The 13,453-nt window shown below is 53.6% G+C and overlaps 2 protein-coding genes across 2 annotated transcripts; one reads left to right on the top strand and one right to left on the bottom strand.

The window, feature by feature from the left end:
- Nucleotides 1-1,044: 1,044 nt before the first annotated feature.
- On the bottom strand, nucleotides 1,045-6,219 carry CABS01_11919 (CNH domain-containing protein; the record flags this gene model as incomplete). The annotated part of the gene is made up of 3 exons (XM_060545273.1): nucleotides 1,045-2,019; nucleotides 2,071-2,736; nucleotides 2,788-6,219. 3 exons carry the CDS (start codon nucleotides 6,217-6,219, stop codon nucleotides 1,045-1,047), a joined length of 5,073 nt encoding a protein of 1,690 aa, XP_060397138.1.
- A 4,923-nt stretch (nucleotides 6,220-11,142) lies between these two features.
- On the top strand, nucleotides 11,143-12,153 carry CABS01_11918 (superoxide dismutase; the record flags this gene model as incomplete). Its single annotated transcript, XM_060545272.1, has 4 exons — nucleotides 11,143-11,155; nucleotides 11,560-11,739; nucleotides 11,827-12,075; nucleotides 12,131-12,153. 4 exons carry the CDS (start codon nucleotides 11,143-11,145, stop codon nucleotides 12,151-12,153), a joined length of 465 nt encoding a protein of 154 aa, XP_060397137.1.
- Nucleotides 12,154-13,453: the final 1,300 nt, after the last annotated feature.

The raw sequence follows: 13,453 nt of genomic DNA, 5'->3' as shown, positions 1-13,453 counted from the left end.
CCAATTCAATGTCATCTTTTCCTCTAACGGCAGATGTGTCGACTTTGTATGTAAACCTCCATCACCTGAATGAACCAGCCCAAGAACAACACCAAACAATCCATTCTCCATTCCTAACAGACAGACTTGTAGAAACAAGCACCAAGCCCAGCCTCCGAGCAAAGACAAAACCCAGCCGAGCTTCCCACGCACCAGGTTGACAGGTTCACCTTCCCAATAATCTCCCCCCTTGCCTGCCCGCGACGCCCGATACTTATGCTGACGACTGACGTACTTATATGCCGCCAAGAAGTCATCCCCCGGCGGCTGCGCAGCCATGTACTTGCACCTACCCGTCTGGGTAAGTACCTAAGCCGAGGTAAGTGAGAGGGCAGGTGATTGAAAATGAAAGCAAAAAAAGCGAGTACTCTGTTGCTTGTCTCTCAAAGCCAAGACCGAAAGGTTCTTTTGCTTGTTTATTCAAATGCTTCTGAGCATCTGTAGGTAGATCAACTGTGGTGGCGGGTAATTCCACGTTCGTGTTCACCAACTTGCGTTATCAAGCTTAGCATCCGAGGCAATTTGAGCTGCAAGGGCGAGTCAAGACATCATCACATCGACAAGTGACAGACAGACCACCGTGGAAATCGTCGAATTCCTCCTCTATGGGCATTACACACCCCGAGGCTATATCAGTTGAAAAAAGGTTTCCCTACTTGAACATCAAACAAGAAAAGAGGAAGAGAGAAAAACACCCCGGCCGTGGCCTGGGAAGCAACATGATCCGCCTTGTCCACCGCCGCCATCCCTTTCCAATGCACGCAAAAACCCTCTCATGATTCTTGTTGACCCAAAACGCCTTGCGGTCCGCGCACAACATCATTTCCATATTCGTCCTTGCCAGTCAGGAATCAAATGGCTCTCTGAGCTACTTTTTCCATCCAAAGGTGTGAAATCTGCCAGAAGACATAGACCGCCAGCCCAATCATGGGACGTGTAAAGTATTCCTCTCATCAAATCATGGCATCCCGATGCAGCTCGTCTGATGTGAACCGGTCTATCGCTCTACTTCTCCATATGTCCGTTGTTGAGAAGCATCTCGAGAACGACCTGCACACCGTGTTGTTCTGGGTGACTCATTGAGATCTTGACCGTTCCCTTGGAGTCCTCTCCTGCTGGTGTCTGTCCGCCGAGCCAACTGTTCTGTGATGCAGAGGCATTGCCACCAGTCGGGCCTCTAACGCCAAAGTCGAGGCACCTAACGTCGCGACCGGCGATGATTTGTCTTAGGCGGCCGTTCTCGGCGTTACGCACCTCGACATAGTCTCCATTGAAGAGAAGAAGGTATTGGCCATACATTGTCGCGCTCGTAGCCTTCTTCTGCTTGCCCGAGTACTCCATAATCAAAGTGCGACTCACGTCGCCGTGCTTGTCTACGTAGACAGCACAGTCCTCGTACGCCAGCAAGAACTCTTGATCGTTCAACCTAAACATGCCTAGAGGTCTTTGATCCCGTATCCTGCTTGCAATATTCGCAATGGCGGGCTGCTTCAGGTCCGGGATAGACATTGTCTGCTTCTTGTCGAGGGTGAGCAACTCGAAACCCTTTGCCGTTGATACGGCAATGTAACTCTGGAAGAGATTAAGAGAGTAACATTCCGTCGGGAGATAGAATTCGTCGTAATCGCGGAAGGAGTCGGTGCTGCCTCCCAAGCCCTTGCGGCCACCAAAGATGCGAGGTCTCTTTTCTGATGCTTTTTGGAAAACGGGTTCGAGTACCTTGAAGGTGTTGTGCATGCCTTCCTTCCGCTTGAAGAATACCAACATGCGCTCCTTCATGCGCGCTGTGGCAAAGAAAGCGACATCCTTTGCTAACCTTTGCGGCGCGCGGCGCGGGTTGTCGTGAGCAGGGGCAGGGAAGTTCGATACTGGGGCGATAACATCGAGGGGGTAAGCGATGAGAGAGCGATCCGCAATAACGAGACAGACGGAAAACTCCTCGAGGACAGCTATTTGTGTCACCCTATTTGTTTGCACACTCTGCAGGCTCATTAGCGATCAGCGATGCCAATTTTGGACTTTTCAACTTACCCTCATCCAGCCGCGGGGATTTGTGGCATCGGAGATGTACACGCCATAGTCTGTTCCGATGGCAACGATCGACTTGCCAAATGCGTTGAAGCCGCAAGCGCAGTTGACCTGGGCTCTGCACACGGGGGCCGGCCCTCTGCCTGGTCCATAGACTTCCTCAATCTCCCGAACAGCGCGGTCGAGAGGGGTGCCGCGGATGGGAACGCCTGGTTGCCTGCCGACAGCTGAAGCCGCATCATAAACGAACGCGCTGTCTGCCAGTACGCGAAGGCGGAATGGTTCGGCATTTTGAGAGAAAAGAGCTTTGGCGTGCCGTGTCTTGGCCTCGATGATCTTCTCGACCCATTCAGCGCGGCTCTGAGCTGATGTAGCATACAGTGTGTATGTCTCGTGGCCCAAGTGCTTGATCTTGAAAGGATAGAGGATCTTGCCCTCAGGATCATTGGACATTGTCGGTGTAAGTCTGGCTGCTGAAGTCGATCCAACCGAGGAGCTTGTTGCGACATGTTCCAGTCCTGGACGCTCAGTGCCGTTGGTAGCAATCCTATTTAACCTTGGGTCAGAACCTGCGCCGCCAGCGCGGGCCAGAGGAGCAGTGATGCCCTTTTGCTTCGAAATGGGGTCATCATTCATGCTGTCGAGGAATAGTAGAGGCATAGGAATGGGCTACAACTGTCAGCATCAATGTTTCCTTAATAATACAATAAAAAAACTCACCTCCTTTGACACGTCATATTTCTTCTCGCCTCTGACGTCTTTTGGGCTCACAACCTTTGCTAGGATGAAGTAGTGATCAAATAGCAAGGCATGTGTGTCAACCCATCTGACGCCCTTGGAGCCCATTCTTTGCAGATCGCCCTGCTTGATAAGCTCCCTACCAAGATGGTCGAGGTTGAGGACGGAGTGGAATCCAGGCCTGAGGACGAGCATGGAGTTGAGCTCCATCATTTCGACCTTCTTTTGCATCTCGGCAACCTTCGTGTCACATTCCATCGTGACATTGCGGATTTCGGCGATCGCCCTGGCCAAGTTGGCCTTTTCCTCATCGTCCCGAAGTGTCTTCTTCTCAACCGTTTCTAGCAGCAAAGAGTATCTTTGCAAACGTGTAATGGGGGTCTTGAGGAAATGTTGCCATCCCAAACGTTCCGAGCGCTTGTGTCGCATGACCTGCTCGAGGAAATTGCGGAACAACAGATTTCGGTCGGACTCTTTCCGCACCATGTACTCTGCATACGGGAATTGTGACGCATAGTCGATGTAGATGTCCTTGGCCTTCCGGATCCATTCACGGAAGAGATCGGAGAAACCGGATACCCAGGGACCTTGCTCTTGTTGCCGGTACTTGAGCTGTGCCAAAAGATTGTCCTTGTTGACGAGCTGGACAGCGTCTGCCTTCCCAAAAACGACTTGAAGGAACTTATCGATCTTGTTGGGTGGGATAATGGGAGGCTGGGAGTTCCGTAGGTGGTCTCGGTATAGTACGCGCAGAACCTCGAGCTGGTTGACAAAGTACTCTTCACTGTTGACGATCTCGTGAAGGACGTGCTGACGCTCAATCTCCTTCTTCGGCTTTTCGGCGAGTTCGGCGTCTTGAATCTTATAGTGAACATTCCAATCTGCCGGCTTGACCTCGTCGAGGAGCATATCATCCAAGTTTGCCTTTCTGAGCGTCCTCATGCAATGATGCGAGTAGCAACGTCCAGGCTGGGAGTCGTCGTCGTGCAACTTCGGAGCATAGCAGCCATAGCCCGTCAATTGAGGAAGGACTCCGGATATTGTACCGCTTCCAAATTTGACCCACTCCTCCTCTGGGACAAGAACTCCAGCGTCCAACATCAGCTGCGAGACGAGAGTACTGAGAAGCTCGGCATCGGCAACATTGATGGTTGGAACCTTTTCGGTGAACAGCTTGAGCAATGCCTCTTCGACAGTTTTCTGCTTCAAATCAGGTTCGCCATCGGCCATTTCGCGAATCCACGCAGCGATTCCACTGAGAGCCCAGGGTTCAGAGCACCTCCTGATATCGCCAGAAGTAAGCTTGGATGGAACAAACTTTCTCTTACGGCCGCTAGGTAGCGTAATCATGTCATATGTCATTGATGACGGAGTATTCGACTCGTAGCCATCATATGGTAGGCCTTGTTGTGCCGCAAGTTGTTGTTGCTGAGTCTGGTAGCGGGCCATCTTCCTCCTCTCCTCTGCAGCATCTGTTCGTGATCGAACAGGGGCTTGTACTTGAGGCGTGTGGCTGTGGCTCGATAGGGAAATAGATCGCTCTGGGAATGGAGAATTGAGTCCGGTAGAGCCTCCTCCATAGTAGTCTGAACCGCCATCGTGCAGTGTCCGCGAGTCGGTGCTGAGCGAGTGGGAGTGGTAGCTGCGAGTTGTCGGGTGAACTGAGAGTAAAGAGCTTGTATCGCTACCCGGACCTGGGGGAAGTGCCGGAAGCGGTCTGTTGGAAAGTCCTGGGTGGTAGTAGAGATCGGGATAGTCCTCCTTGTACGGCGACTCGCTGCCGCTCTGCTTCGAGTGCAGAGATACGTGTTCATCGCCATCATCGAAGCTTAGCCGGTGAGCGGATGGTGCCTGTAGACCGCCAGTGCCGCCGTAGTCGACTTCGGCATCTCGGAAAGCAGGAGCCCGTTCGTAGGCCTCGTGAGAAACATCGTAGTCGTTAGGGTTGGGCAGTGGCCTTGATCCGTCCTGACCTGGTGTCGGGACAACTTCGCTGCCGTACGCCAGATTGCCAGCATATCCACCAGCGAGCGCACCCAGGTCCATCCCGCCATAGTCGGTATCATCGCTCTGTTCTTCGGGTGGTGGTGGAAGAGGGTTCATGTTGACTGGCTCAGGGAAAGCAAATGGCACACTGCTGAATCTCTTGTCGTCCAGCTCCGCCTGCTGCATCGCCAACACCCCGGCAGTTCCCTCAGGGTCGTCATCATCGTCATCATAATCGAAAGTGGGAATTGGAGCCCTGTTGGCCGTCGGCGCGCTCGAGGTTGGTGCCATGCCGGCGGCAGCCAGATCCGAGTTATACCGCCGTAGTCCTTGAAGCTCGTCGTCAGAAAACTGTCCGTTGATGGGCATGGGGCGGTGCCGGCCGCCTAGCTCAGCCTCGATGTCTTGAAGTAGAGAGTCCTGTAGTTGAGCTTGGTCCTCGTCTGTGGGAGTGATGGCGCTCGGGTCCCAGGTGGGCTCTTCCATCGGCCGGCTGGGTAGAGGGGCATTGGTAGGGTGTCTTTGCAAGCCGGGGGAGTGCTGCTGTTGAATCTGCGGAGAAGGAATCGGGGATGCTGCCGAGTCAGACCTGCTGTAAAAGGAAGAGGGATCGGCGTAGTTTGGCCCGACGGGCATCGACGACTGGATCGGGTAGGGTGTCTGCGAGTTGTCCGAAGCGTAAGAAGCTGCCGAGCTGTGACCGTTTGTCGGATAGGAGTTGTAGTTGTTGCCGTAGGATTGCGAAAAAGTCGAGTCGTAGGTTGGTGCGGGCGAAGTCGCGGATGGCGCGGAGGGGAAAGTGCCCTGGTATGAGGAGGTAGGCGAGTGACCGAACCCCTGGGAGGACTGAGGAGCCGTCGGGGAACCGTAGCTTTGGCTGTAGTTGTTGTAGCCTGAGTATGTCGGTTGACGCTGGGGAGCTGTTGTGCTCGCATAGGCAGCCGGGTTATAGGCCGCCGGCTGGTAGCTAGGTTGTGTTGGAGATGTGTATGATGTCGGCGAAGCGGCGGATCCATATCGGCTCGGGGGACCGGGGTGATATGGGAGAGATGTCGATGCCGTCGATGGCGTCCGCGCAAAGGCCTGAGGATTGTAGCTGGAGTGCGAAGAGGTTGGAGGCGAGGAAGCTTGGTACTGGTGTTGGTAACCGGAAAGCGCATTGTTTGTCGAGCCGTAGCTGTGGCGGCCTCCAGAATGGCTTGACGTTGTCGGGCTTGTCAAAAAGAGTTCGTCTTCGCCTCTCGAGGCGGACTGCTGATGGCCACGAGCTTGCGCCCGGCTCTGATCGAACATTGCGGCATCATCACCATTGTTGAAACTCGGCCGCCGCCCGAGGTAAGCCGACTGATCTTGCGACTGGTCGGGTGTGGGGTATTGTACTGGGGGGATATGGCCATAACGGCGCTGACCGTCGCCGCGGAAAGACATATCGATCGCGCAGAACGAGGACAACGTCGGCGTGACTAGGTGTGAAAATCTGTCCCTGGGGCAAGCTGCTGCGTCGTCGACCTAAGCAGAATGCCGGGTTGCGCTTGATTGCATCTGTCTGTAGCGAGCTCGATGGGACAGTTGGTCGCTATACGGTGCGGGTTCGTTGTTTCGTTGTTCACGGGTTCGTCTATACATGCGCCAGAGAGAGTGTTGTTGTATGTTGAGCGACGCTGTCGGATGATGGTAAGTTGTACAGTTGTTTGTCCGGATGGCCGCGGGGTGAGCCTCGCGGGTGGTGCTGTTGTGCGGCGCAGGCGGGCCTGGTAGTAGGACTGACGTCTTTCGGGCTACCCTCTGGGCAGTGATGTGCGGCGACGTTAAGTTGGAGAAGGTCGTCGGGCTGATGTAGCCTAGGACTGACAGGCACAAGGCGACCGTCGCGCGGCAAACGGGGGCGTTGAACAGTCGAAAGGGCGTCAAGTTGTGAAAAGAGCGGTGCGACCTTGAAGACAAATACAAATGCCCAGCGAGAATAAGGGTCGGTTGCTGTCAGAAGGGCTCTCGGTCAGTTCACTGGGTTGGATGGCGAGGAAGAGGTGAAGCAGTGAAGCAACAAATAACACGGTGCGACACGGTGCGTCTGCCTGGCGGCGAGAGCGAAAACCAAGCCACAAGAACGGGGCTGGAGAGTCGTCACAGGAGTCCAGTCGCAAGGTCAGAATCGTCGGGGTTGGCCTGCGGCTGGCGGTGGTGCAGTGCAGGCAGGGCAGCGTAATCTTGCGAATCCTGAAGTGAATGTCCGAGGCTCTCTCCCAGGATAGTGCTGGTCCTTCTGAGGTCTTTGCTTCCTTTCTTTCCGTCTCTCGTAACCCCTCTCGCTGTGTCTGTCTCCGTAGACCAGGAAGTCGAGTCGCACGTAGTTCCGCGTTCGTCGTGTGTGCGCTTTTGCCGTCTCCCTCGATGTCTGGCCCCGTGGGAGTATGCGGGGTGGGTGACCGTGTGGGAAATTTCCGTTGACGACCGGCCGACTGTACTCTTTTCCCAAGTCAGACGACGAGGAGCGATGATTTCGTGTCGGTCGCTTTCAAGTGTGAGGTATGCAGAAGAAGAGAGACAACATACATCACTCTCTGTGTTCGCTAATAATGAATTGAGGCCCAGGATCGGTAAAGGTCAGGTTAAAAGGGTAATAAGGTACCTGGTGAGGAGTTATGGGTGCAGGTATGGGCGCGGCGCTGGGACCAAAATATGAGGCACCAACAGGAACAAACTGCCCAGAAAAGGAATTAAGCCAGGTACCTAGCAATCCGTCCGTCATGTGTTGCGAAAAGGGCCCAGGTGAAGAAGAAATTGAAGCTGGGCCGAGAGAGTCTTGGCTTGGCCGCACCACAATGAACTGGGACGGACAGGATGGGGAAGATGAGCGAGGACGTTGGACTGGATCAATTGGGTGGGAGAGGTACCTCCACTGCTAATCAGTGGTGAAAAGGTACTTTGTCCACGAGTAGCTTCCCACGAGCATCGAGGTGTGGGCTGGGCTGGGCTGCCGCTGACTTGGCTGATACGTCCAATTAAGGTACGAGTACGAATACCTTGCTGTACGTACCGTACTTCTTTCCAGGGCTTCTTCTACCTACCTATGCATCGCTCTTTCCCAAATATCTTGGAATGCACTGCACAGTGAGGTACCTCTCTCTCAAACAGAGACGAAGGAAGGGACACTGGAGAAGGCGGCAGGACCGGGGATGAGAATTAAAGGTGAGGGCGACTCTCAGACACTGAGGACCGTGTCTTTAGTCGCCGTCTGATGTTCTCAGTCTAACTTCCCATCAACTTTACTTTCGATCCGGTCCCAGATGAACACAATGGCCCAGTCTCAAAGTCAATGCTGAAATGGCTCAAGTACGTGTGATTTTCGACTGACCAAATATTACTCCGTATCCCGTACAGAGTACCAACAGGATGGACAAGCTGGAACAGCACTCGGGGGCTGCGAGCCAATGGCCGACGCTGATCTGTTTCGTTTCCTGCCTTGCGACATTCACCCCTTCTTCACCACCGAATACCACCTTACCACCTCACCACCACTTTCTCGCCAGTTAAGGCTCGTTTCGCATTCTTTTGGCGTTTGCTGTTGTTTTCACTGCTGACAACCTGCCTGACAGACGATGAGTACGGAGTACGGGGTGTTGGAGACACAAGGCTTCAGTAACTGATCACTCAGGTCTCTTATAGGTACTCATATGATCCCAGTAGCGGCCCATCATGTCGGCTCCCCTACATTAACCACCTCCTTCTTTCAGTCTCGTATTTCGACTAACCGCACACTTGGGCTGCACGACGGTTGGATGGCCCTGTCCAAAACCTGGCCGCACGGAAAATTCCTACAATTCGGGGTCCCTGCCGGGTGGATATTAATCTGCTAGCGAACCCCATTCTCGTATATTCTCCCACAACGTCCGACAGGGGGAAATGTGTTGCGCGGCCCGCGGGAGATCCAGCTTCATCAGTCGTCGTTTTGGAAACGAAAAAAAAAGCAAATGCTGGTTATGCCCGACCTACCCGCAATGCTTTTTTATGTCTCGTCTCTCGATATACTTTTCTGTTCCCCATCACACAGAGATGCGCTCGAACACATTTGGGGAGGGATATGCTATTTGGAAGTCCGAAATTCGATCTGCTGAAACCCCCCTCGCCGACCCCAGACTGAGGTTTTGCTGGAGTTCCCTTGTGCCCAATACCATACTTCCGCGAGCATGGCAAGGTGAATGTCAACTATTACACACCACGTGTCCCACCGGGATCGCTGCCGTTGCTGCTAACCCGCGCGTCGCGTATCCTTGGCCTGCCTATCTCCTGGATGTCTCACTCAGTTGGCAGCCCCATCATAGTCGGAAACGAGATGCTACTTGGAGCAGTGTCTCTCCCAACAACTTTGCGTGCTCGTATCGTACGCCAGCCAGCCGTTCTGTAGTACAGCATGGCGAAGGAACCCCCATACAGCTGGGTTACTCGACTCATTACTACCAAGTACAAAAAGCGACCGTACTGTGTAAGCTCTGATCCGTAGGGCTGACTGCATCTGGAGAGCGCGGCGCCATGGGATTGGTCTCCGCAGCCGTCAGCATTCCCTAGCCGTCGAATTGCCTATCTTGACTGGTCGAATGGTTCAGACTCATGCAGGAGGCATGGCGGGCACCCCTTGTGCTTCAAGTTTGTTCCAGTTGGTCACTTTCGCCCGTCTTTGGGACTCTGGCTTCATTGCTCGACATATACGACTGCAGCTGGTTCCGAACCAGCCGGTACTGGCTGTTAAGCGGACGTCGCTTTGGGTAATAATACCTGATAGTAAAGCTCCAGCCATGTGCCGAGGTTGACCACAGGTTCCAGGGATGATGACAGTTGACATACCTATACGGACTCACTCGACGATGTTACAGACGTTCATAATCGCCTGCAACACCGGCGGAGCATCGTAGAGCAGAATGTGATTGATGATCATTCAGGTCTGTCAGATTTGAATGTTTCGTATTCGACATTTTTATGATCACCGCGGTGCAGTCATGATGTCAAAGAAGTTGTCCGCAAGAGATGCCTCGAAACGACCCCGCCAGCTATATGGCCAGAGCTCCATGCTAGCGTTGATGATAACATATAGCGCATGATGGATAATGGCTGAAGCTCTCGATGGCACCTAAACTCTATCGACCAAATCTGACTATAAGGTAGTGGCACGGTACCGAGTCGGCCATCAACAAAGACCAGTTTCTGGATACTCTCGGCTGCCTCCCGTATCATGACCAAGATGCCGTACTGTGGCTGATTACTTGCGAGTTACAGGCCGGGACCGAATGATGAAGAGGCTCCGATATCTACGGTATACCTAAGCCACTCCCGGCACTTTCGGACAATGAGGTGCGCTGCGTTGCTGACGGCGCCGCTGACTCTGCAGCAGCCATTCGCCGAGTTCCCCGCTGTTCAAGCCACAGTTGAAAGGGCTTTCTTGTGACATGTCAATCGTGGCGCTGGCGCGCGCTACCTATATTCAAGAGACGGCAGGCCGAGCATCGGCCTTCTTCCACCTCATTCTCGACGGCGTGTCCCAAGACGAAACTGGCAGGATCAAGAATACGGCAACAACTTCCATTGTTGATTGCCCGCAATCGCAGTACCTTTTCCTTCACCATTGCATTGCACCATTCGTTCATTTGTAAGCATCCCGGAGGACTGCGAGACAAGCAGCCAACCAGAAGCTCAACCCGAATCCACCCGGACCAAGATGACGGCGATGAGATAATGCTGGAGCGGGGCAGCAGCTTCCCCCACCATCCAAGCGCAAGCTGGGCGTGACAGCGTGTGTGGTGTTGGCCATTCACCGGGATTTGGACCACGGCATAATACCTGCTAGAATCGGACAGGAGGGGTAAGGTAGATGCCGGACTTTAGGGGAAATTCCAGCGGGCGAGAAGACGAACAACCCTGCCGTGTTTGCTGCTTTCCAGCGGTTCTCTGACGGAAGACAAGGCGAGGCGAGGCGAGCTTCTGTACCTCGGAATTCCGAATTGTGCCTTTTCCTGCTACCTTAAGGTACCTTACGGAAATATCACGTCTCGTTCCTCATTGGGCGTCCGCAGAGTTCGTGCAAGCCGGCCGTCGGTGCCCGCCCTTTTCCATTCGCAGTGAGGGATCCATCTTGAGTGAGGCGTTGAGTGTGCGTGTGTGTCTCTTCTCTTCCCCAGTGTTCCCCCGTCTGAGCTGGCCCGTCTCAGAGACTCCATAAGGTACTTTCCCCTTCTTCCCCTCTTTGCACCTTGAACCTTCATCATTTCCCTTCTCCTCAACATCTGCTGCGTGAACAACCACACCCGCAAAACAACAAAACCAATTCCAACCCAAAGTACCACAAAAAAATCATTCAAAATGGTCAAGGCTGGTAAGTGTCACTCTTTATATACACGGGAACCAACCTTCCTCGTCGGCCTAGTGCAGAGCCGCAGAGCCGGGGATGGAGGGGTAACGCAGGCCGACCATCCAATTTGCGCTGGATTGAGCGGGTTTTGGAACGACGTGGGAGAGAGCAAACACCCTGATGGCTCAGCGACGTGCCTACGACTGGGAACCAGCTTGTCGCTGGCCAATCTTCAAGCTCGATCGACTCCATCCTCGTGTTCCTTGCGCCGTCTGCTGTCGATCCGTTTGGTTCGAATTCAGATGGTTCCCGTCGTTCCCGTCGTGGAGAAAGCCAAGGGGAGAAAAGGCTGTCCTCGAAGGGGGGTAGGAAAGGGGGGGCGCTTTATCAAGATGAGGATGAAGCAGTTCGCTAACCTTGGTTCCCAGTCGCTGTCGTCCGTGGTGACTCCAAGGTTACCGGCTCCGTTGTCTTCGAGCAGGAGTCCGAGTCCGCTCCCACCACCATTACCTGGGACATCACCGGTAACGACGCCAATGCCAAGCGTGGCATGCACATCCACACCTTTGGTGACAACACCAACGGCTGCACCTCCGCCGGCCCTCACTGTAAGTATCCTTAGGAGACGAGTCTGAAGGAACGCCATCAGTTGGTGGGAAGCAAGGTAAACAAGAGCTGACCACGGAACGCTGCAGTCAACCCTCACAACAAGACTCACGGCGCCCCCGAGGACGCGAACCGCCACGTCGGCGACCTTGGCAACATCGAGACCGATGGCCAGGGTAACTCCAAGGGCACCGTCACCGACAAGCACGTCAAGCTGATCGGCCCCGAGAGCGTCATCGGCCGCACCGTCGTTGTCCACGGCGGCACCGACGACCTCGGCAAGGGTGACAACGAGGAGTCCCTCAAGACTGGCAACGCCGGCCCCCGTCCCGCCTGCGGTATGTAAAACTATTGCCTCCTAACAAAGAGGAAGAAACTAATAATCAATTGCAGGTGTCATTGGTATCTCCAACTAAGCTCTGTGCCCGGATAGCTACTGTCTTGGGACGGATTGCCATCTAAGGTGGGGGTTGTCAAGCTCTTGATATGCTTCATTTCACAATGCTCGCTGGCTGTATTGAAGGCAGCTGAAAATTGGTAGTAGAAGCCTTCAACCGTAGTATGGCATCTTCAAAAAGTAATACAAAAAAATCACCGTAAATCGCATCTCTGAATTGGCATGGTGAATAGCATCAAAACTGAAGCTGAATGCTGAATGTCCAGCGGGAGTTGCGGGGCTGGTCCTTGCACTGTGAGGGGTAGGATATGACGTGAACGCTGCCAATACTGGCATGATGGTGTCTTTTCCTTAGTCACAGTTGCAACAAGACATCACTCGGACACTTTGAATATCTCAGAGACCAGAAATTCTAAGCAACAATTGGAAGTAGTATAGAGACACTGAGAGTCATAGATACTCAGCAATTTGATTCTCATGAATCAATCGTTCAATGCTTGCTTATACAGGACTGAAAGTCAAGTGACGCATTGTTGTTGTTCAAGGGGGAAGCTGTCCTTAGCAACCAAAACCGCAAGTGCAGCACCTTACATAAGGTAGCTGTAACCCCGCTCTCGCTTAAGGGCTCCCGCCACTGCTACTGGCCACCGGCGAGCTGCTACCCCTGCCTCCGTGTGGACTGTGGTCCCTGAACTCCTTTCCCCACACTTGCTTGCTCGAGACTGGGCGAAATTGAGGCAAGCTGTCAAAAAGGCGGTACGACTGTCGAACGTTTGAATCGAACAATCGCCTTTCGCTACTACTCCTTTCCAACACAACTCCCCCCCTCCCTCTCTCCCCCGATAACCATCTCTACATCCTCTCTCTCCGTTTTCCTTACCAAACCCCTTCTCATTGACCGGTACGTTTTCCTGTTTTTTCCTTCTTCACAATGGCCCCTGGTCATTTGGACATTGAGCTTTCCTCTGCAGGGAGGGCGGCAAGCTGATGCTTCTACCCGGGGGGAACTGCACCTATCCATGCGCTTCTCAGACAACCTCACCTGAACACAATGGCTTTGTCTTTGATGTAATTGTGCACTGGCAGTCACAGTCATCTTGGAAAGCTTTATTGTGACTTCAATCGGAGCTGTCAATTGCAGTTCATGGTTCCTTTACAATGCTTGGAGCTCATTGCTTCAGAATGTCTGAGACGCCAGGCCGGCACGAGACACACAACGGTCACCGCAAATAGCTTGGGATGGGCAGCATGCTAACCATCTATGGATCTCTATAGTATATCTTCTCAATAGCATCCGGTCACTCCTTGATTCACCCATC

The sequence above is a fragment of the Colletotrichum abscissum genome, assembly GCF_030869225.1.
Source record: "Colletotrichum abscissum strain IMI 504890 chromosome Unknown Scaffold_34.1, whole genome shotgun sequence".
NCBI lineage: Eukaryota > Fungi > Ascomycota > Sordariomycetes > Glomerellales > Glomerellaceae > Colletotrichum > Colletotrichum abscissum.
This window is presented reverse-complemented; position numbering and strand designations above follow the sequence as displayed.